The sequence below is a fragment of the Macrobrachium nipponense genome, chromosome 14, assembly GCF_015104395.2.
Source record: "Macrobrachium nipponense isolate FS-2020 chromosome 14, ASM1510439v2, whole genome shotgun sequence".
In the NCBI taxonomy this organism is placed as follows: Eukaryota; Metazoa; Arthropoda; class Malacostraca; order Decapoda; family Palaemonidae; genus Macrobrachium; species Macrobrachium nipponense.
In genome coordinates, this window is record NC_087207.1 from 62745867 (window position 1) to 62768555 (window position 22689).

At 38.3% G+C, this 22689-nt stretch overlaps 1 protein-coding gene across 3 annotated transcripts in view; it reads left to right on the forward strand.

Moving 5' to 3' along the window:
* The window catches only part of LOC135226558 (tigger transposable element-derived protein 4-like), a 102466-nt gene extending 89974 nt beyond the window's left edge, over nucleotides 1-12492 (forward strand). For all 3 annotated transcript variants that reach the window (XM_064266229.1, XM_064266231.1, XM_064266230.1), the window contains exon 4: nucleotides 9034-12492. In XM_064266229.1, coding sequence (XP_064122299.1) covers nucleotides 9034-11205 — 2172 coding nt within the window. In that variant the 3' untranslated portion in view covers nucleotides 11206-12492. The remainder of the gene's footprint in view (nucleotides 1-9033) is intronic.
* Nucleotides 12493-22689: the final 10197 nt, after the last annotated feature.

The window sequence follows — 22689 nt, forward strand, 5'->3', positions numbered from 1 at the left end:
CCAGGAGGCAGGAGCCCAGAGCCAGGGAGTGTAGAGGCATCCAGGCAGGAGCAGGAGCCAGGAGGCAAGAGCCAGGAGGCAAGAGGCAGGAGGCAGGAGCCAAGAGGCAGGAGCCAGGAGCCAAGAGGCAGGAGTCAGGAGGCAGGAGCCAAGTCAGGAGGCAGGAGTCAGGAGGCAGGAGTCAGGAGGCCAGGAGGCAGGAGTCAGGAGGCAAGAGTCAAGAGCCAGGAGGCAAGAGGTCGGGGACTCGTTCCTGGAGGTTATGAACTCTTCTCAATAGGAGCTCCTCTCCTTCAGAACATAGGAGGTCTTGGAAGGATTCTCCCTCCAAACGTGAACTTTTCTCCTTCGTCTGATCGAGGGTTAGACGAGTTGTCTGATGACGAACCTCCTGCTAATGAGGGACTTTCTAGTTTATAAAGTCTTAGCCTCATTATTACTTCAAGAGTTTGGAGATTCTCTTAGTCCGGCGGGGGCTGGCCTCTCCTTCTCCTCGTTCGCTCTTTTCGAGCTCGGCTACGGCAAAATCGTCGGCCTTTTTAAAAATGAAAGCCTGCGATATCTATGAAGAAGGCACTCCATTCTTTAGATTCTTGGATGGACAAGAAGAAGGAGTTAGGAAAGACGGTATTCTGCATGCCTCCCTTTCCAGATTGCACGGAAAGAGAGGTATTTGGTATGGGACAGGAGAGACTATGGGTCTTTCTCTACCTGCTCTGCAGATGCCGACTTTTCCAATTTAGTGGAGGCCTCTAGACGTCACTCCTTAGGATCTGGTCAGAGCGAACGTGGAGCACTTCAGAGTTGAACCACTTTCTAAAGGGACTTTTTGTCACTTTAGAGGTGTTCAATTTCTGGATTGGTCACTCGGAGTTCTGGCCAAAAATTTTAATCTAAGGATCCGGAGTTTCTGAACCCAGAAATTCTCCAACATAAGCGTATGTCCTGCATGGACAAGGCAGTACAGGACGGTTGGGTGAAGTGGCTTCCCTTTTTGGTGCTGGTCTCCTGAAAAGAGATCAGTTTATGGATCCCTATTATCGAAAGGGGTTTCTCCGAGCCAGAGGACTGCCTTACTGTTCGCCCCTCTATTCTGGATCATCTGTTTCCTTCCTCAGTTAGTGAAGGATATATCTCGCTCGCTAACTGAGAAGGCGACACAAGACCTACTAACGCAAAACGTCCAAGAAAGGACGGTCCTGTAGTTGTCGACGGTTAAGAAGGACTCTCGTCCTCCTCAGCAGGCCCTTTCGTGAGGTGCAGCGGCTCGTCCCCCTGCCAGAAAGAACAGAGCTCTGAAAAAGAGAGGAAGGTCTTCATTTAGGCCCTTCAAGAAATACAAAGGTGACTTGTTGCTCCTCCAAGCACCAGTGGCGCCAGACTCCTGAACTTTGCAGGGAGTATGGGCAAAAAGGGGAGCCGACCCTTGGTCAGTGTCGGTCCTGAAGAAGGGATATGTAATCCCTTCGACGACAGCCCTCCCCTAACATCTACGCCTCGGGAACTGTCAGCGAGGTACAGAGACCCGTTAATGAGAAAGACTCTCCTTCAAATGGTGGAGCAAATGTGGGAAAAAGAGGCCATCGAACTTGTGCAGGATCCCCACTCCCCGGGATTTTACAATCGCCTTTTTTTTCTAGTACCAAAGGCATCGGGGGGGTGGAGGCCAGTTCTGGACGTAAGCGCTCTGAATCGCTTCGTACAGAAAAAAAAAAAGAAGTTTCGCATGGAAACGTCCGCCTCTGTAATGTCGGCTCTTCGTCCAGGAGATTGGATGGTCTCTCTGGACCTGCAAGACGCATATTTCCACGTTCCCATTCACCATTGTCAAAGAAATATCTTCGCTTTGTAATAGGAGACAAGATCTTTCAATTCAGGGCTCTGTGCTTCGGTCTGTCTACAGCCCCACAAGTATTCACCAATCTGATGGCGAATGTAGCAAGATGGCTTCACCTAGAGGGGATAAACATCTCCCTCTACTTGGACGACTGGCTGATCAGGGCCAAGTCGAAGATTCAGTGCTTGAAAGGACTTAGAAGTAACAAGGAACATGATTAAAAGATTCGCTAGGGTTGCTCGTCAACCTCGAGAAGTCACAACTGATCCCCAGCCAGAACTTGGTCTATTCTGGGGATTCAGATGGATTCTCGGGGTTTTCGGGTATATCCTTCGCGAGAAAGAATCGCTCGAGGTTTGTCGAGAATCTCGAGCTTCTTAAAGGAGAGAAAGAAAACAAGCTCAGCGAGGGATTACCTGAGCCTTTTAGGGACCCTGCCCTGCCTCACTGGAAAAGTTCTTCTCACTAGGGAGACTTCACCTTCGCCCTCTTCAGTTTTTCCTCAAAGAGTGTGGAGTTGGAAAGACGGGTCAACTCTCGGACATCTTCCAACTTCCACAAGAAGTAAAAGATCATCTGAAGTGGTGGATCCCTCCGCTTCAAAAGAACGAGGGCGTATCGCTTGCTCTGCAGAAGAACCCAGACCAAGTGTATTTAACCGACGGCTTCGGAAGTCGGGATGGGGGAGCGACGCTAGGAGCAAGGAGGTGTCAGGCACCTGGACAAAAAAGGAAAAAAAAAAAAAAAAAAAAAAAAAAACAGGTGGTGTCCTGGCACATCAATTGCAAGGAACTTGTGGCCATACACCTAGCCTTAAAGAATCCTTCGAAGAGATAGTCAGAGACGGGGTGATACAGATAAACTCGGACAACACCACGGCTCTGGCTTACATACGCAAGCAGGGGGGCACGCACTCTTTCTCCCTCTATCAGTTAACAAGACACCTGTTAACCTGGACGGAAGAAAGAGGCATAACTCTCCTCACAAGGTTTGTTCAAGGGATCAAGAATGTTGAGAGCGGACAGGACTGAGCAGGAGTAAATCAGGTCCTTCCCACAGAATGGACTCTACACGAAGAAGTTGTGTCGAAGTCTTTGGTCCCTGTGGGGGAGACCTCACATAGACCTGTTTTGCGACGTTCCTCTCCAAAAGAATAGAGATCTTTGCTCTCTAGTGGAAGATCCGAGAGCCTTCGCAATAGACGCGTTTCTCATGGATTGGTCGGGTGTGGACGCATACGCCTTTCCCCCGTTCAAAATCCTGGGGGAAGTGCTCAGGAAGTTCGTAGCTTCGAAGAGCACGAAGTTGACACTCATAGCCCCATTTTGGCCAGCCCAGGAATGGTTCACGGAGGTACTGGAGTGGATAGTGGACTTCCCCAGATCGCTTCCAAACAGACACGATACTCAGACAACCCCACTTCGAGAGGTTTCATCACAAACCTCCCAGGTCTCGCTCTGACTGCCTTTCGACTATCGAAAGACTTGTCAGAGCGAGAGGCTTTTCTCGCAAGGCTGCGGGGCTCTAGCGATAGAGCCCGCAGAGCTTCGACGAGAAGAGTATACCAGTCAAAGTGGGAAGTCTTTAGGAGGTGGTGTAAGGGTCAGAAGCTGTCCTCCTCCAGTACCTCTATAGTGAATATTGCCGATTTCCTCCTCTTTCTGAGAGAGGAATCACACCTATCTGTCTCGACAATAAAAGGATACAGAAGCATGCTGTCTTCAGTATTCAGGAATCGAGGCCTGGACATTGCTAACAACAAAGATCTACACGATCTAATTAGATCTTTTGAGACTTCGAAAGCAGCTACTCCTAGAACACCTAGTTGGAAATCTAGACGTGGTCCTGAAATTCCTTTCATCGGATAAATTCGGAGCTTTACATCTGGGTCCTTCCCGCGACGTCACTAGGAAATGCTTGTTCCTGGTGGCTCTCGCTACAGCCAAGAGGACGAGCGAATTACACGCTCTGGATTCCACGGTGGGGTCAAAGGAGATGCTGCCATCTGTTCTTTCCAGACAATGTTTCTGGCAAAGAACGAAAACCCGTCAAAACCGTGGCCCAGAAGTTTTGAGGTAAAAGGCCTATCTAACCTTGTAGGCAGAGAGATAGAGAGATCTCTCTGTCCAGTGAGAGCTCTTAATATTATTTAGAGAGGAAGAGACAGATGGGAGCTTGTCAACAAGGTCTTTGGTGTGCGGTGAAGAACCCCCAAAAGACTCATGTCCAAGAACGCCTTAGCTTTCTTTGTGAGAAGCGTTATTACGGACGCTCACAAGAACTGCTCGGAGGAATCCTTCGGTCTTCTAAAGGTCAAGACTCATGAAGTTGAGGGCAGTAGCAAACGTCTTTGGCGTTTTCCAAAAGAATATGTCTCTAAAGAATATCATTGAGACTACATATTGGAGGTGCAATTCAGTGTTTGCCATCTCATTATCTGAAGGATGTGAGAGTGACCTATGAGAAGTGCTTCTCGCTAGGTCCTTTTGTATCAGCAGATACAGTACTGGGTCTTGGAGCAAAGACTGATCCTTAATTTTGTGTTTTTTATCGTACATAAACCCTCTTGTCAGATATGTGCTTGGTTTTCTATTTAGCAAGCTCACTACTGTCGCACGGGAGCAGAGTGTCATTGCTGGTAGGGGATCAAGGGTATGTATGACTAGTAGGGGAGTACAAAATTTTTTTTTTTATATATTTTTTTGTAATGAAAGTGTAATTATGTTTCGAGTTTTTGGTTGTTTGTAAGGAGTTCGGGGATAACTCCTTACAATCTTAGAACTAACATGGATGTTAGGATCAGGTGATCGGGATCGGTTTTGTGCTCCTTGAACAAGGGTGTATTGTCATGTTAGTGGAATAGCACCCAATGACAAAGGCCTTTAGGGCTCTGCCGAGTAAGTGGATAAGACCCCATTGGCAGACCCACAAGAACTCTTAGCCATAGATCAATATCTCGCTGAGGCTCTTGAGGCTAAACCAGACTCCAAGGCAGTAGCCGCGAAGTCTTCAGCCTAATAAGGTAGGAACCAAAGGTTTATTAATACCTACAACATCCATGTTTTTTGTTTACCTGTCTATTTCAGTAGTTAGCTGCTCTTACTTCCACCACCAATGGGTGCTAATCAGCTAAGTATATATCTGGCAGGGAAGTTGAATGTATAAAAATGATATTGTCATGTTACAATAAAGTTTTATACATACTTACCTGACAGATATATACGATTAATGGCCCACCCAAGCCTCCCCGCAGGAGACAGGTGGAAGAGAAGAATTCTGATTAGAAAACGGGATGGTTCCTAGTCCTGCCACCCAGGGCAGGGCGGTAGATCACCTGACCTACCTGTAGCGTGTGTGCCGCGAAATTTGAAATTCTGTCGGAGACGACGGAGTCTATAGCTAAGTATATATCTGTCAGGTAAGTATGTATAAAACTTTATTGTAACATGACAATATCATTTCTTGAAAAGTTTAGAGCAAACGGATTTCTCTCTCTCTCTCTCTCTCTCTCTCTCTCTCTCTCTCTCTCTCTCTCATGCTCTCTCTCTCTCTCTCTCTGCTTCTCTGTTAATCTCTTTTACGAATCATTTTCATCAAAATCTATTTCAACAAAAGATAAATAAATGATCAAATGCTAAAAGTTAGTCAAAACAAGTTAACCTAGAAAAAAAAATTCTAGCTTCATGTTCAGCAATGATGGATTTCAAGTTGTCAACTGCTGCCAAAATGGAAGTTGCTCTTTCCTTCGTCTTAACTTAATGACAAGCTTTTTAATTTCAAGAAAATGGGTCTTCCTCTTCGACTTCTAGGCAGATGCATACATGATGCGGATGATCAGAATACACTCCGCAGATCTGAATAATATGTATGGCGATGATGATACCAATCATTCATACACTGCGCTATGACGTCAAATGTGTGAAGTGGAGCCTTCCGTCTTACCTAATGGCTGAGCAGGAAATCTTTCTCTTGCATTCCCCCCACCCCTTCTCTCAGATACCAGTGAACCCCCCCCTCCCCACCTAAAATATTTGAAAAGACAATAGATTTGATATGTTTTGCGGCATGTTACTTGCAGACTTTGAATGGCTTAGCAGATACAAAAAATCTATTTTTTGGGACTAGCAACCACACACAAGGGGAATCGATCACGCATATTTTGGGACCATACTGTAGTACAGTGTTCCCCCTGAATAGAGAGAGAGAGACAGAGAGACAGAGAGAGAGAGAGATCATTGAATGGCAACGTCATCAAGAGTGAAATTATGAAATATTTCTGAAACAAAGAGAATAATAATGGAGAGAGAGAGAGAGAGAGAGAGAATTTACATGATCTTGAGTGGGCAACACACTCTCCCTCCTGTCACATTACTTGATATATTTGACAGCTGTTGGACCCCAGTCATCTCAGCTTGGCTACCTGGAGTTCAGAGACAAGATGCGGGGTAAAATGGGTTTTCTTTCATTCTTATATTTTTTTTATTTATAAACTAAAATCTTGCTAATTCACTTTAGTATGTTCTTTAATGAATTGATATTATTGCTGTTTACATTAATATTGATATTTGAAAATTAGTAAATCATTTATTTATCATACAAAAAACATACATCTCTGTAAGAGAGAGAGAGAGAGAGAGAGAAGAGAGATAGAGAGAGAGAGAGAGAGAGAGAGAGAGAGAGAGAGAGGTATTTCTGTAAAATACTTTCACATATGATTTTTGTAATTACAGTTACTATTATTATTAATATTATTATTATTATTATTATTATTATTATTATTATTATTTGAAAATATTAATAAACATATACATACGTGTACCATGAAAATCTCTCATCTCAGTAAAGAGAGAGAGAGAGAGAAGAGAGAGAGAGAGAGAGAGAGAGAAACACACCACTCCCTCCCCTCCTGTCACATTACTTGATATATTTGACGGCTGTTGGACCTCAGCTTGGACCTGTAGTTCGAAAGAAAGATGCGTGAAAACTGGGATTTTCTTCATTCTTACATAATTTTTTAAAATTTATCAAACTAAAATCTTCCTAATTCACTGTAGTATTTTCTTTAATGAATTGATTGCTCTTTACATTAATATTAATATTTGAAAATTAGTAAATCATTTATTTATCATACAAAAAACACATCTCTGTAAGAGAGAGGGAGAATTATTATTGTTATTATGTGATATCATTTAATCTTTATAAACTTACTAATACAGTATTGTTCAAGATTAATATTTAGAAATTAGTAAATAATTTTTGTATCATAAAAATGTATTTAGGCATGAAAATAACATCAAAATACACTAAATCGTGATTATTTATCGTCGGAAATCCCCGCGAATCAAGGGAACGCGAATACAGGGGCCACTGTACAGTATCTGGATGGAGATATATTCCAAAGACCAAAGGTCAGGTGAGTGGGAAAGGAGGAGGTATATATTACTGTGAAACCTCGGTTTTTGTACATAATCCATTCCGGAACCTCCCATGAAATCTGAAATGTATGAAAACAGAAACTATTATTCCCATGAGGAATAATGTAAATAACAATTAATCTGTTCCAAACCCCCAAAAATATTAATAAAAAATACATTTCACAGGGAATAAACAGTTTTACATACAGAAAACAATGATAAATAAATAAAAATGACAAATGAAATGAATGGAAAACTCTTAGTTAGCATGTGGAAGAGGGAGAGTAGGAGAGTTTATTGTTTGTAAGGGGAATCTTCCTCCAGAAGGACTTCAGGTATCAAGGACCTATCTGGGGTTACTTCTCTTCGTTTTTTACTGGCACTAGGACCAGCCTGAGAGTTACTGGACCTCTGTCGCACAACAAAACTATCCAGAGACATTTGCTTCTGGTGTTTCTGTAAAATTTGCATAAAGTTAAACACGACATTGTCATTAAACATGTCAGAGACACGGATTACAACTTCTTTGTTGGGATGATACTTCTACACAAAATTTTTTTACATTGTTCCACTTTGCAAACATGTCCTTAATCCTTGAAGTAGGCACATTATGTATGCCCATTCATTTTCTGAATTTTTCAAACCAGCCTCTGCTGCCCTTAAATTCACTAACAGCAGACTGAGATTGGCATGCAACTTCCTCCAACACTTTGCTATGAGTTCTTTCTTAAATTCTATGATATATTTCTCGCCTTTTTTTACTTGGAACTTTCTTTGCCCCCATGTTGGCTTATTTAGCATTTGCACTTGAATAAAAAAAAAAGCACAGAAACAACGAGCACAAAGCCAGAATGGGTCATGAAAGAAGATGGAATGCTTTATTTGGGCACTTGATATGGGGCCTGGTCACACGCTGGGACCCAGATGGAGTGTTTCTGAGTATATGAAAACCAAGGAAATGTACAATAACAGAGACAAAATTTCTTAGAAAAAAGTCTACAAAAACTGAAACGTACGAAAAGAGAGGTGTATGAAAACTCAGGTTTGACTGTACATAAGCCTTTGAGGATTTGAGGTGCTCAGAATCAGAATGCTCACCCTTCGCTTACTGAGAAAGATGGCTTAGCAATCATTTCATTCAATTGTTCTGTGTTATTTTGTACTTTGTGCTGTGTTAATGAATTTTATCATGGAATGTTTATAAATAAAAAAATAGACAAAATGGTTATCACTAATGAAAAATTATTTTTACTTTAAAGAAATTGATGTCAAATCAGAGGTAATTGATGTCCAGCTTCTGTTTAGATTGTATAAAATGTACTTAGAATACATAATGGTTTATGTCACTTGTTTTTAAATTTCCATCTACAACAAATCATATATGTACGTATTTGCCTCTTAAGACAAAAACAAGCGTTCATACACACCACATCCAAATTGTATTGTTTTTTAAAAGATCATAGTCATCAGAATTTCAGAGATTTGAGAATGGATGATGTACAGTTGCCATCAGAATCTCAAAGGCTTAGCAATTGCAGATTTTCAATTTTGTTTGGCCTTTTGAGTATATACTTGAGTAATGGCTCAGTAAGACAAAATCTTGCATTTTCAACAAACATAAATACCAATGGTATTTATGTTAGTGAAATACTACTGTATTTGGAGTTGTCTGTAAAAATCATGATTTTTCCTTTTGTGACAGCAAAGGTCCTGTAGGTCCTGTAGATATATGTTTAAGGGTTTGGTTATGCACATTATGTTAACACACTTCCATTTTTTCAGGTTTTAGAGATATTAGACCGTGAACCAAAGATACCTCAGGGAAAGATTGCTTCAATGTTTCGTGTAAGTCAAAGTCAAGTTTCAAGAATTATGAAAAATAAAGAAACAATTTTAGTGCAGTGGAATCGCTTTGCCACCCCTGAGCGCAAAAGGTGCAGGGTAGGAAAAGCTGGTGAATTAGAACAAAAGTTATTAGACTGGTACAAAGAGGCAAGGAAAGATGATCTTCCAATATCTGGTCCCATTTTAATGGAAAAAGCAAAATCAATTGGTGTTGAAATGGGGATTGATTTTAAACCCTCTGCAGGTTGGCTAGGGAGATGGAAAGATAGAAATGGTGTAACACTTAAAGTTTTTAAAGAAAAGGATGGCACTCCCTCCATTACTAAAGTTGCAAATCACTGGCGAAGATACATGTTCGTTAAATCTACTAGAGACGTACCATGGCAAAATGTTTGGGTTGTTGATGAGACTGTCTTAACCTATAATTCAGTACCTGATTGTATGTCTCAAATGATCTCAGGTGGAAAAGATAGAATGAGTGTTATTTTAGCTTGTAATTTGTCCGGTACAGAACGGAAACCAGCAGCTGTTGTTGGATCTGTACAGTCATTGGAATATATGTCCCTACCAGTTTTTTATTATTATCATGAGAATGCCAAAATTAACTTGGAATGTTTTTCTTCATGGTTACGAGAATGGGATCGAGAGCTACATTTACAAAAGAAGAAGATAGTTCTTATATTAAATAAGGCAAAACATCATCCTGAAAATATCCATTTTTTGAATATTAGTATTACTCATTTTCCACTAGAAACTTCAAAAGTCCTGCAGCCATTACAGCTGGGAATAATTTCATCATTTAAAGCTCTATACAGATATCAGCAGTTGAGGCTTTTGTTAGCAAATTCTAAAGCAGTGGAGCCCACAAGTAACACCAATATGTTTAGCCACAGTTCCTTGTTGTCATCACATTCTCAGAGTTTGTCAGCATTAGATGCAATTTACTTAATATATAAAGCTTGGAAACATGTGAGTCCAGAAACAATAGCCAAAGGTGCAGTTAAAGCTGGTTTAAGTAAAGATGTTGATGCTTTAAAAGTAAATGATGTTGTAGGTGCCCCTCCAGGAATAAGTCATCAAGATTTTCAAGCCTTTGTAGTACAAGATAATGACTTATGTCCAATAGATCAGGACGACCATGAAAAATCAAATTCACAAACCAAGAATTCTTCTGGTCCTTATAATTATTCACGTGTAACCAATACAAATGTTAGTCAAAACATGGCCTCTAACCAGCATACTGACTGTGGAACACAATATCTACCTTCATTACCAAAAGTCCCAGAAACAGTGCTTGCATGTCAGGTTTTGCGAAAATATTTACAACAACAAGGAGGACGCTTGTATGATGAGTTTTCAAAATTGGAAGCAGCAATTCAGATGAATATGATTCAGCAGTCGTATCCAGATATGAAAGAGGAAGATGTAATTGACCCTTTCCATGACCCTTCCTCAGTACATAGTTTTCATGCCCATAAACAGGCTGAAAGCTTGAAAGTAGGATACCTTCAGAAACTACATCATGCCTTGGAACAAAAGTCTCTCCAAAAAGAACTTAAAAAAGCTGCACAGGTACCAGTTTCATCTGCTTCTGATAATACATCAGTGCCAACCCAAGAAATCAGGAGCGATACATTGAATCAGAATATTGATGTTCAAAGGCATAATTTATCTGGTCAAGAATTAATGAGGGAGGATGTACTACAACAGGAAATACAACTTCCAGTTCAAAGACATGCTCTGATCCATCAGGTGATGATGAGACAAGAATATCGACAGGATGTTCCCGTAGACAGGTCACGTACAACACTTTATGAAATGAGACCTGATAATGTGTCACCTTTGTACAGACCAGTGCAACCAAATGGGAGTAATTGCCAAGGGGAAAATAAGAATGGTAACTTATCTTCCATACCCACAGATCTACGAGCTGTCCCCATGACAGATCCCCGTGCAGGTGTAGCATCACATCCCCCAAGTCATTCAAATGAACTTCCACAGGACATTCGTCAACCTGATGGCAGACTAGAGCATCCAGGAATACCATATTATGCGGTTCATAATCCCTTACATCAGTGTATATGTGGTAGTACAGAATGCTGTTCATAAACTGAGCTTGAAAATAGTAATGAAAACGTTTCTCCTGATAACTGTACTCTGGCATACAAGGAATATCCTGTACTGTAGAGTGCATCCTCACAAGAATGGGAACTTCAGCACATATTTTACGTACTGCATTTGCTACTGGCACAGTCTAAGGAGAATGTAGTCCACTCCATGTTGACATAAATTAACTGATTGGGTACCGGCAGTGTGTAAGAAGTGTGAATGAGCTACTTTTAGAATTTGGAAGCCACTTTTGCTCTGGCTACAACTCTTCATTTCCTCTGCATATCATATTACATAGCAGGTGTTCTGATAGGAACTAGATATGTGATTCCATATCTTTCCTTCTTTATTTTCACAGAGTTATAGAGTGATTGTCTGTATAATTTGTTGGTTTTATATTTGAATTCAGTAAGCATGAACTACTTTTGTTTTTCATTTCTTTTTGGAAATGCCCTCACTTTTGTTAATGCTTGTGTTTGGGATATTTTTTTGTATATTTAGTGGCTAATCTTGTATATTATCCTTACAGTACTAAATCATAGTCTTTGCATTATGCCACCTCAATGAGAAACTGATATATTATTTATTATTGATTTCAGTGTCGGTGAAAAATCATTACTATTTTATTCCTGAGGTACTTAATTTTTACTTTCTGGGACTGTCACCATAGACGTACAGTACAGGCAGTCCCCTGTTATTGGCAATCCAGTCTTATGGGACTTGTCTTGTGCCAAAAATCAGCGATTTTCAGTGCTGAAATGTGCCAATTTCCAGTTATCTGCACCTATAGAGTATTGGTACCGATACAAACCTAACAGAGGCGCCATTAACCGGTTACTGGCACCAAAATCCGGTTATCGGCACTGATAAGTGCCAAAAATCAGCGTTATCTGCAATTTTCCCCAATCATCAAGCTGTCAGAACAGAACCCATGCTGATAACCAGGGATTGCCTGTACTATTGTATTCTTGGTTCACAATATATATAAAGTACTTTGCCCTAAAGTTAAAACAAAACAAGAGTTTGAGAGAAGAAAAGGAGCAGCTAATGGGGTTTTCAGATTTTAAACCTTGGACAATGTCTTACTGTCTTAAGTTAATATGCTTAACCTTAACACCAAACAATGAACTATACAGACATGATGCCACTTTTGGTGTCAAGTACGTAATTGATAAAAATCTCAGTGTTGGAACCATATTTTAGCTACCCCACCCTCTCCTTGCCCTATGACAGTAACTTCAACCATCTTGGTACAACATGAAGGCAACTGGTTAACCCTTTAACGCTGATTGGACGTATTAAACGTCGATATAAATTGTCTGTTGGGTGCCGATTGGACGTATGGTACGTCGATATAAAAAAGTTTTTTTTTAAATTCGCTGAAAAATAGTTATAGGCCTACTAGGCGAAAACTTCTGAATCACACGCCTTAGGGGATGCTGGGAGCTCACGGATCAAGGCGTTGTTTTGTTTACAATCGTTACCTAGGCGCGCAAGTGCGAATTTCTTTCTTCTCGCACAAAAAAGCATCAACGACACATCTCAGAAATTATTTCATCACTTTGACATAATTTTTGCACCATTTTATACTAGCTGTTACATGGATTATTATATATGAAAATGTGTGCAGTTTCATGTAGAATACAACAAAAAAAAAACTCATGGTTGTAGCTTTTATCAGTTTTGAAATATTTTCATATGAATAACAATAAGTGCCAAAATTTCAACCTTCGGTCAACTTTGACTCTACCAAAATGGTCGAAAAACGCAATTGTAAGGTAAAACTCTTATATTCTAGTAATATTCAATCATTTACCTTTATTTTGAAACAAATTGGAAGTCTCTAGCACAATATTTTGATTTATGGTGAATTTATGAAAAAAAACTTTTTCCATACGTCCATGCGGTAACTCTTCCGAAAAAATCATAAATTTTTTCATCCGATTGTCATAATCTTTGCACCATTTTAAATTAGCCGTTACATAAAGTTTTATATATGGAAATGTGTGCAATTTCATGTAGAATACAACAACAAAAACCCATGGTTGTAGCTTTTATCAGTTTTGAAATATTTTCATATAAATAACGATAAGTGCCAAAATATCAACCTTCGGTCAAATTTGACTCGACCGAAATGGTAAAAATATGCTATTGTAAGCTAAAAGTCTTACATTCTAGTAATATTCAATCATTTACCTTTATTTTGCAACAAATTGGAAGTCTCTAGCACAATATTTTGATTTATGGTGAATTTATGAAAAAAAAAAAAACATTTTCCTTACGTCCGCGCGGTAACTCTTCCAAAAAAAATCATAAATTTTTTCGTCCGATTGTCGTAATGTTTGCACCATTTTAAATTAGCCATTACATAAAGTTTTATATATGAAAATGTGTGCAATTTCATGTAGAATACAACAAAAAACAACCCTTGGTTGTAGCTATTATCAGTTTTGAAATATTTTCATATAAATAACAATAAGGGCCAAAATTTCAACCTTCTGTCAACTTTGACTCGACCGAAATGGTAAAAAAACGCAATTGTAAGCTAAAAATATTACATTCTAGTAATATTCAATCATTTACCTTTATTTTGCAACAAATTGGAAGTCTCTAACACAATATTTCGATTTATGGTGAATTTATGAAATAAACTTTTTCCTTATGTCTGTGCGGTAACTCTTCCGAAAAAAATCATAAATTTTTTTGTCCGATTGTCGTAATGTTTGCACCATTTTAAATTAGCCGTTACATAAAGTTTAATATATGAAAATGTGCGCAATTTTATGTAGAATACAACTAAAACTAACCCATGGTTGTAGCTTTTATCCGTTTTGAAATATTTTCATATAAATAACGATAAATAGAAAAAATTCGTCCTTCGGTCAACTTTAACTCGACCGGAATGGTAAAAAACTGCAATTGTAAGCTACAACACTTACAGTCTAGTAATATTCAATCAATTACCTTCATTTTGCAACAAATTGGAAGTCTCTAGCACAATATTTCGATTTATGGTGAATTTTTGAAAAAAAAAAAAAATTTACGTTTGCGCGTTATGAATTCATGCATCATTTTGTGATAATATTTCCTCTGTGTTGCCTTGATCATTTTACAATGTGTTATATACCAAAATAATTGCAATTTAGTGTACAATACAACGAAAAAAATGAACTCTTTAGCTTTAACCGTTTTGCTCACAGCGCGATTTGTATACAATTATATATATGAAATTTTTTTTGCGCTGTCATATATCCCAATATTTATATATGATAATGATATTTTTTTTTCATTTCTGATGGTTGCATACTAAACTTCAGGCAATGACGAAAAAAAGGAGCCAAAAATTAACTCTTAATCTTGAAAACTAAGCGTGCTGTGATTTTAAAAAAAAAAACTTTTCTGCTTCGGCGCTCACTCCCAAACGCCGCCGGCATACGGGAGACGATTTTTAAAATACCGCTTCAGCGTTTAAGGGTTAAGTGGAATCAGAAGACACCATAACATTTATTATAGCTGTGCTGAGGGTCTGAACTTCCCAGGACCACCTTCAGCTATTTATACTTGCATGAAAACATGAGTATGTGCAAGGCTAGGAAACTGCAAATTGATTTCCATTAACATGAGTATGTGCAAGGTTAGGAAACTGCAAATTGATTTCCATTAACATGAGTATGTGCAAGGCTAGGAAACTGCAAATTGATTTCCATTCAGTTGTAAATTCTACTCATGGCAAAATTCAGAAGCTGAATTTTAGGATGCGATGTGTAAATCCCTTAGTCCTATTCTTGTGGCAGGGAAGCTTTCTTCTGAACCAAATATGAGAGTAACATATCTTATTTATAAGTAACTTACCCAGTAATTACGTAGCTTAGTTTCTACTCAATGGCAGCTGAAATTTTGAAATTTGCAATAGCCTTGTGTTTATGTAGGTGACAGACCCTTGCCCAATCTCAGGTAAAAGAGGAACAACTAAACCTAGAGCTCAATTTGTTTTCTGCAAGCAAGGTGTTAACAACAGCAGCTTTGTTTGGAATTAGTTGGACCTTCTCCTTTGGTGAAGTATTCCTTGTCTAGTTAGTCTTTGGCTTTGGATATTTAGTTAGATTTACAGAGTTAAACTAGTTTTTTTTATTTTTACCTTATTTTGACTTCGCTAGTGACTGATGTTAGATTCTAGCTCTTTGAGTTTTCAGTATTGCAGCAATGGCTGTAATACCAGATTTGTTAAAGAATGTTACAATTCACATACTTTGTGTACAAAGTGTAGAGGACTGACATGTACCATTCACTTGACTTGAGAGGAGTGTAGAGAGTGGGACGAAAAGATGGAAGACTTTGACTTCTCTTCTTTCTGAGCTAGATAAAGATAGGAAATAAAAAGCGATATTCGAGTTGAACTTAAAGCTGTTGCTATTTAGGACATTGTCTAAATCTAGTAATGCTGGTTTGTCTATTGTGTCTGATCCTGCTATAGCCAACCCTCATTAAGGTGGACTAATAGGGGACCAGGGTGTCTTTCTTTGCCAATAGTCCGGTTTAACCAGCAATACCTATAATGACCAATAAACCAATGTAGAAACATGTTTTATTCATTTTAGTTATTGATTCATTATTATAGTTTATTATTATTTATAATTAATATAAATAGTACTGTTAAATGATTGTCAGATATTTAAGATCATCAGCAATAAAATAGTGGGACAATTAGACCATTTGTTCACTAACACATTTTTTTTAACAAAAACATTCTGTAAAACACAAAAATATACTTTGGTCAAAATAATTGTAATTCAACCTGTGAATTTTGACGACAATTAAGACTGGAAAAGACATTTCATCATATTGATCTTGGAGAGGGTTGTTCTTTATTGTTACTAATGTCATCAACAGTATGCAGTCATATTTTGCGATGGAAATGTCTATAAATAGAGCAGAAGTAGAGGGGCGTCATTGGCTAACATATCACCATGGCAACCTGCCAGCCGATTAGATTTTAACTATTCTGTCTATAAGTGTGTGTGTTTTGGTTACAATAGTACATAGTTTTTAATAGTGTATGTATTTTACTGATTTTATGAAGAATAGAATTAAATTCTTCCCTCAAAGTTGATGAAATATTAAAGATGATAAAAATTATGATAAAATTAAGCTGCATTGAGGAACTAGCAATTTCTCTGTCTCTTTATGTCATTTGCCATGTAGACAAGTACTGTTCAGTAACTCAGCTCTTGTCTCTGTAAAGTTTACCTTTGTCATGTCTTTCTTTCCCAAAAACATACAAAGCATCGTACAGTAGCTACCAGTCAGGCAGCAGATAAGTAAAATTGTTTGCTACAGTACTTCCTACCCTTCCAGACAATAGCATGTTGTAATGACCGTACATACTGCATGCAAGTTAAATCAGTTACAAGTTTAATGCATTTTATTTTAGTACAGTGTAAATCTTCTTTCCCACCATGATCCCTACATCAATGGGTCAGTTGCCTTACGCTCCTTCTCCACTACTATCAAAGGCATCATCCTCCACTAAACCTGTTCTCTCCGTATCTTCCTTCATTTTATCTTGCTATCAAACCCTCTGTCTCCCTCTTGATCTTCATAACAGGTTCCTCCCAAGCCCTCTTCACTCCCTCCTCATCATCCATCCTCAACACATGCTTCTCTTATCACCTCTGTAATTTTTACGAAGCCTGCCCCTTATTTTGTCTTTTCCAGTCTCTCAAGCAGCGTTATTCCCGTAATCCACCACAGCATTCTCATCTCTGCTCTCTCAAACTTTACTTCTTCTTCTCTTCTTAGATCCCATGTTTCTTATCCATACATTAACACTGATCTTATCACTGTACTGTAGATCTTGACTTTTAGCTTGAATGACATTTTCTTATCACATACTACTACAGCTACCTCTCTCAACTTCCCCCACGCAGCTTTTATCCTACTGTCAACTTCATTATCACATCCTTCCTCTTGGCTTAAAGTAGATCCTAAGTATTTAAACTTTTCCACCTGTTTTATAATCAAGCCTCTTCTCTCTTGTATTACTATTCTGCCTCTATCTTTCCTACTGCTCACCAAAATCTCTGTTTTATTCACATTCACTTTTAAGCCACCCCCCTCTAAAGACTTCTACCACTCTCCAACCCTTCTCTGTAGATCTACATTTTCGGCAGTAATCACCAGATCATTGGCATACAAAAACTTCCACAGCTCTTCATTCCTGATCTCTTCACTTAATACATCCATAACTTCAAAGTTTTATGTCTCCCCAACTGCTGTTATTACTTTTGTGCTCGTTATTCGACATATTGCAACCAGCCTAACCAACTTTTCTGTAACTTTCCTCTTCCTCAAACACCAAGTTAAGTTAAATATATCTTAGTTTTACCAGGCCACTGAGCTGATTAACAGCTCTCCTAGGGCTGGCCTGTAGGATTAGATATTTTTTTGTGCCTAGGAACCAATTGGTTACTTAGCAACAGAACCTACAGCTTATTGTGGGATCCGAACCCTTCGAGAAATGAATTTCTATCACTAGAAATTAATTCCTCTGATTTCGTGTTGGGAGAGAGGGAAATGGAACCCAGACCCAGAGATCGGAAGTATGCACGTAACCATCTCGTCTAACAAGGAACATCACTTCTCTTGGGATTCTATTGTATGCTTTCTCTAGGCCTATAAATGCACAATAGAGCTCCTGATTTCACCCCAGCCTCTTTTCCTGTAGCTGTCTTGCTATGAAGACGGCATCCACCGTCCCTCTTCTCTTCATGAATCCATACTGCTGTTTCCCGATCGTTACAACCTCTCTTAACCTCTCATCTAGTATCTCTAAAACTTTCAATCCATGCTGTTAGTTTAATTCCCTTGTAGTTACCACAATCTATGACATCTCCCTTCTGCTTGTAGTATATATACCATTAGACTCTTCTCCCAGTCCCTTGGCATTAGTTCCTCTTTCCATATAGCTTTAAATTAGTCCAGCATCCATTTCTCCTCTTCTCTAGCTAGTACAGGCAGTCCCCAGTTATCGGTGATCTGGTTTTATAGGGCTTGTCCAGCGCCATAACAGGCCGAGTTCTGGTTATTGCCTGCCAATAATCGGCAACTGCCTATAATTTTATAATTTCAATTTGGAACTCTGATGGACCTGGTGCCTTACCATTCTTCATTTTATACTTAATGCTCTCTTCACTTCTTTGTCCTGTATCTCCATCACTGGTCCCTCTACCCTCTGTGCTTCTCCCATCTCCTTTCTCATTTTCAGTATTTAAAAGTTGTTCAAAATACTCTCCATCTCTTCTTAATGTCTTCATCCCTGTGCAATTTATTTCCATCTCTATCCTGGATGACACCCAATTTACTCACATCCTGTCTCTGCCTTTTCCTCAAATTTGAAATCTTAAAGATGTCCTTTTTCTCCTTCTCTTATTCCCAGTCTTTCATTCAACTGCTCTGCTGCTCTTCCAATAGCCATACCTACCCTCCGTCTCACATCTCTTTCCTCTTCTCTGTACTGTTCTTCTGCACCCTGTGCATGCCTTACTTTCCATTCTTTAAATGCTGTTGATTTTCTTTTAATTGATTCTTGCACCTTTCCATTCCATCATCACTTCTCTCGACACCATATCCACTGGTTCTTCCCACCCGTTCCTTTGCTTCCCCTACATATGTTTCTCTCATGTCTGCCCAGATATTTTCTGCTCTGTTACCCTGTCCAAATTCTACATTTCCCCCCTCCAGCCATCTCTTTCACAGTCCTCTCAAATTGCTCCCCCTTTTCTCCTTTAAGGTCCCAAATCTTAATTCTAGATCTCCTCCTCCTCTCCTTGGGTTTCCTACCTCTCATTTTCAAATCCATCACCACTAACCTATATAGTTTAACATAACTTCTCCCAAGATCACCTTGCAGTCCATCTCATTGCTTTTGTCGGCTCTAACCAGGATGTAATCTATTTGGCTTTGCACTCCTCCACTTTCATAAGTTATCAAGTACTTATCCAATTTCTGAAACGATGGCTTCATGCATGCCAATTCAAAACTCTGAGCCATCTCCAGTTATCAGCTGACTTAGTTATTGGCGCCAATTTTATGGGGCTTGTCTAGCGCCATAAAATCAGCAATTTATAGTGCCATAACGGGGTACCCATAATAGAGTTATGGTGCCATAACATACCTAGCAGAGGCACCATTAACCCTTAAACGTCGAAGGGGTATATTAAAAATTGTTTTCCGTGTGCCGAGGCGGTCTCAGAGTGAGCGCGGAAGCGGAAAAAATATTCTTTTCAAAAAATCACAGCGCGCTTAGTTTTCAAGATTAAGAGTTCATTTTTGGCTCCTTTTTTTGTCATTGCCTGAAGTTTAGTATGCAACCATCAGAAATGAACAAAAATTATCATTATCATATATAAATAATGCGATATATGATAGCGTGAAAACAAAATTTCATATATAATTGTATTCAAATCGCACTATGCGCAAAATGGTTAAAGGTAACGAGTTAATTTTTTTTCGTTGTAATGTACACTAAATTGCGATCATTTTGGTATATAACACATTGTAAAACAATAAAAGCAACACAAAGAAAATATTATCTCAAAATAATGCATGAATTCGTAATGCGCGGACGTAAACAAATATTTTTTTCAAAAATTCACCATAAATCTAAATATTGTCCTAGAGACTTCCAATTTCTTTCAAAATAAAGACAAATGATTGAATATTACTATACTGTAAGAGTATTAGCGTACAATTGCAGTTTTCGATCATATCTGATGAGTTAAAGTTGACCAAATGTCGAATTTTTTTATATATATTTTTATATGAAATTATTTTGGAAATTAGAAAAGCTACAACCTTCAAATATTTTTGGTTTTATTCTACATGAAATTGCGCACATTTTCATATATAAAACTCTATGAAATGCCTAATATGAAATGGAGCAAATATTCCGATAATGGGACGTACGCATTTCGGAGATTTGTGGCGGAGAATCCGCGCGCGGAGGGAAGGACAGTTTTTTTTTTTTAATTCACCATAAATCTAAATATTGTGCTAGAGACTTCGAATTTGTTTCAAGATGAAGATAAATGACTGAATATTACTAGACTGTAAGAGTTTTAGCTTACAATTGCGTTTTTCGACCATTTCGGTAGAGTCAAAGTTGACCAAACGTGGTTTTTTTTCTATTTATCGTGATTTAGATGCAAATATTTCAAAAATGAGAAAAGCTACAACCTTCAATTATTTATTTTTGTATTCTACATGAAATTGCGCACATTTTCATATATAAAACTTTATGTAACGGCTAATTTAAAATGGTGCAAACATTACCACAATCGCACGTATGATTTTTTCGGAAGAGTTACCGCGCGGACGTAAAGAAAATGTTATTTTTTTCATAAATTCACCATAAATCGAAATATTTTGCTAGAGACTTCCAATTGGTTGCAAAATGAAGGTAAATGATTGAATAATACTAGAATATAAGCATTTTAGCTTACAATTGCGTTTTTTGACCATTTCAGTAGTCAAAGTTGACCGAAGGTTGAAAATTTGTCACATCATTTTTTATATGAAAATATTTCAAAATTGATAAAAGCTACAACCATGGGTTGTTTTTAGTTGTATTGTGCATGAAATCGCGCACATTTCCATATATGAAACTTTATGTAACGGCTAATTTTAAAATGGTGCAAACATTACTACAATCGCATGTATGATTTTTTCGGAAGAGTTACTGCGCGGACGTAAGGAAAAATTTTTTTCATAAATTCACCATAAATCGAAATAATGTGCTAGAGACTTCCAATTAGTTGCAAAATTAAGGTAAATGATTGAATATTACTAAAATATAAGATTTTTAGCTTACAATTGCGTTTTTCGACCATTTCGGTAGAGTCAAAGTTGACCGAAGGTAAAAATTTTGGCACATCGTTATTTATATGAAAATATCTCAAAACTGATTAAAGTTACAATCATGAGTATTTTTTTGTTGTATTCTACATACAAATGCGCACATTTTCATATATAATACTCCATGTAACGGCTAATTTAAAATGGTACAAAAATTATGTCAAAGTGACGAAATAATTTCCGAGATGTGTCACAGATACTTCTTAGTGTGGCAAGAAAGAAATTCGTGCTTGCGCGCCTGCGTAACGATTGTAAACAAAACAACACCTTGATCCGTGAACTCCCAGCATCCCCCAAGGCGCGTGATTCAAGAGTTTTTGGCTGGTAGGCCAAAAGTATTTTTCGGCGAATTTTAAAAAAAAACTTTTGTATGTCGACGTAAAATACGTCCAGTCGGCACCCGAGAGACAAAAAATGTTGACGTAAAATACGTCCAGTCGGCGTTTAAGGGTTAACCGAAACTTGGTGCCATAAGCACCTTAAATCACCAAGTTTTGGTTAATGGCAGTTATCACTTATCAGCTTGCCACCAATAATGGAACCCTCGCTGATAACTTGGGACTGACTGTACATACTGTTAACTTTTTGAGCTTCTGATGACCCCAAATGATTTCATGAAATTTAATTCTGTGAATTTTTTCTTACAGATTTGTACTAATAAGATTTTGAGCCTCCAATGACTTCAGTTGGTGTCTTAAAATTTCATTCCTTACAGTCTGACATGTCATGTGTAGAAAAAGAAAGTACTAGTCATAAATATTTTGATGTCAAGTAGCTTGAGAATGACATCGTAAATGTGTTGGGGGATAATTTAAACTATCTCCCATGACAGTAGGGCCATCCAAAATGAATGATTGTTAAACCAGAATGTAACAGCTGTTGTATAAAGCCATACATATCAGTAGAAAAGAAATTTTATATCATATCTTTTGTTAGTCCACGCAGATTTTTAAAAAGGGATTTTGACGTAGGAAAAATCTATTTCTGGGCGAGGAAGCCGTGTCGCCCAGTGAAATGTGTCCTCTTTAGCACTATTTCTAGTAAAATATTGCTATGATACCAGAGAACTGCTAAATTGGACATGTCATAAGGACATTTTTGGCTAAATTCAGTACATCATGCTGATTAAGTAGTTTTGTTTTGCTTCCCGTTTAAACATGCAAAAAATTACAATTAGTATTCATCTTCAAAATAATACAGAAACCAGCATCATAATATGAGAAATAAATTTACAACAAACGTGGAAGAATATTATCTCTTAATTTCATAAGCAGTAAACCAGTACTGCACTGAGTGGGCTTTGCTTAAGAGAAGTTTTGGCCTTCCCCTCCCTCCATAATCCTCAGAGGGTTAACAACATTAACTCCTTTAATATGTAGCTTGAGCCAACACTTGTAAAAAAAATTTGGATGTATTGGTGCATTAAATTGAATACACGAGACAATATTTGTCTTAACATGACACCTAAAGTCAAAGCTTTACCGAGTAGTGTAGAAGGAAGACAAAATGAATGAAAGTGGATTTTTTAGTCAGCTTAGTTTTATTCTGCATTTGTATCGCAAACTTAAAATT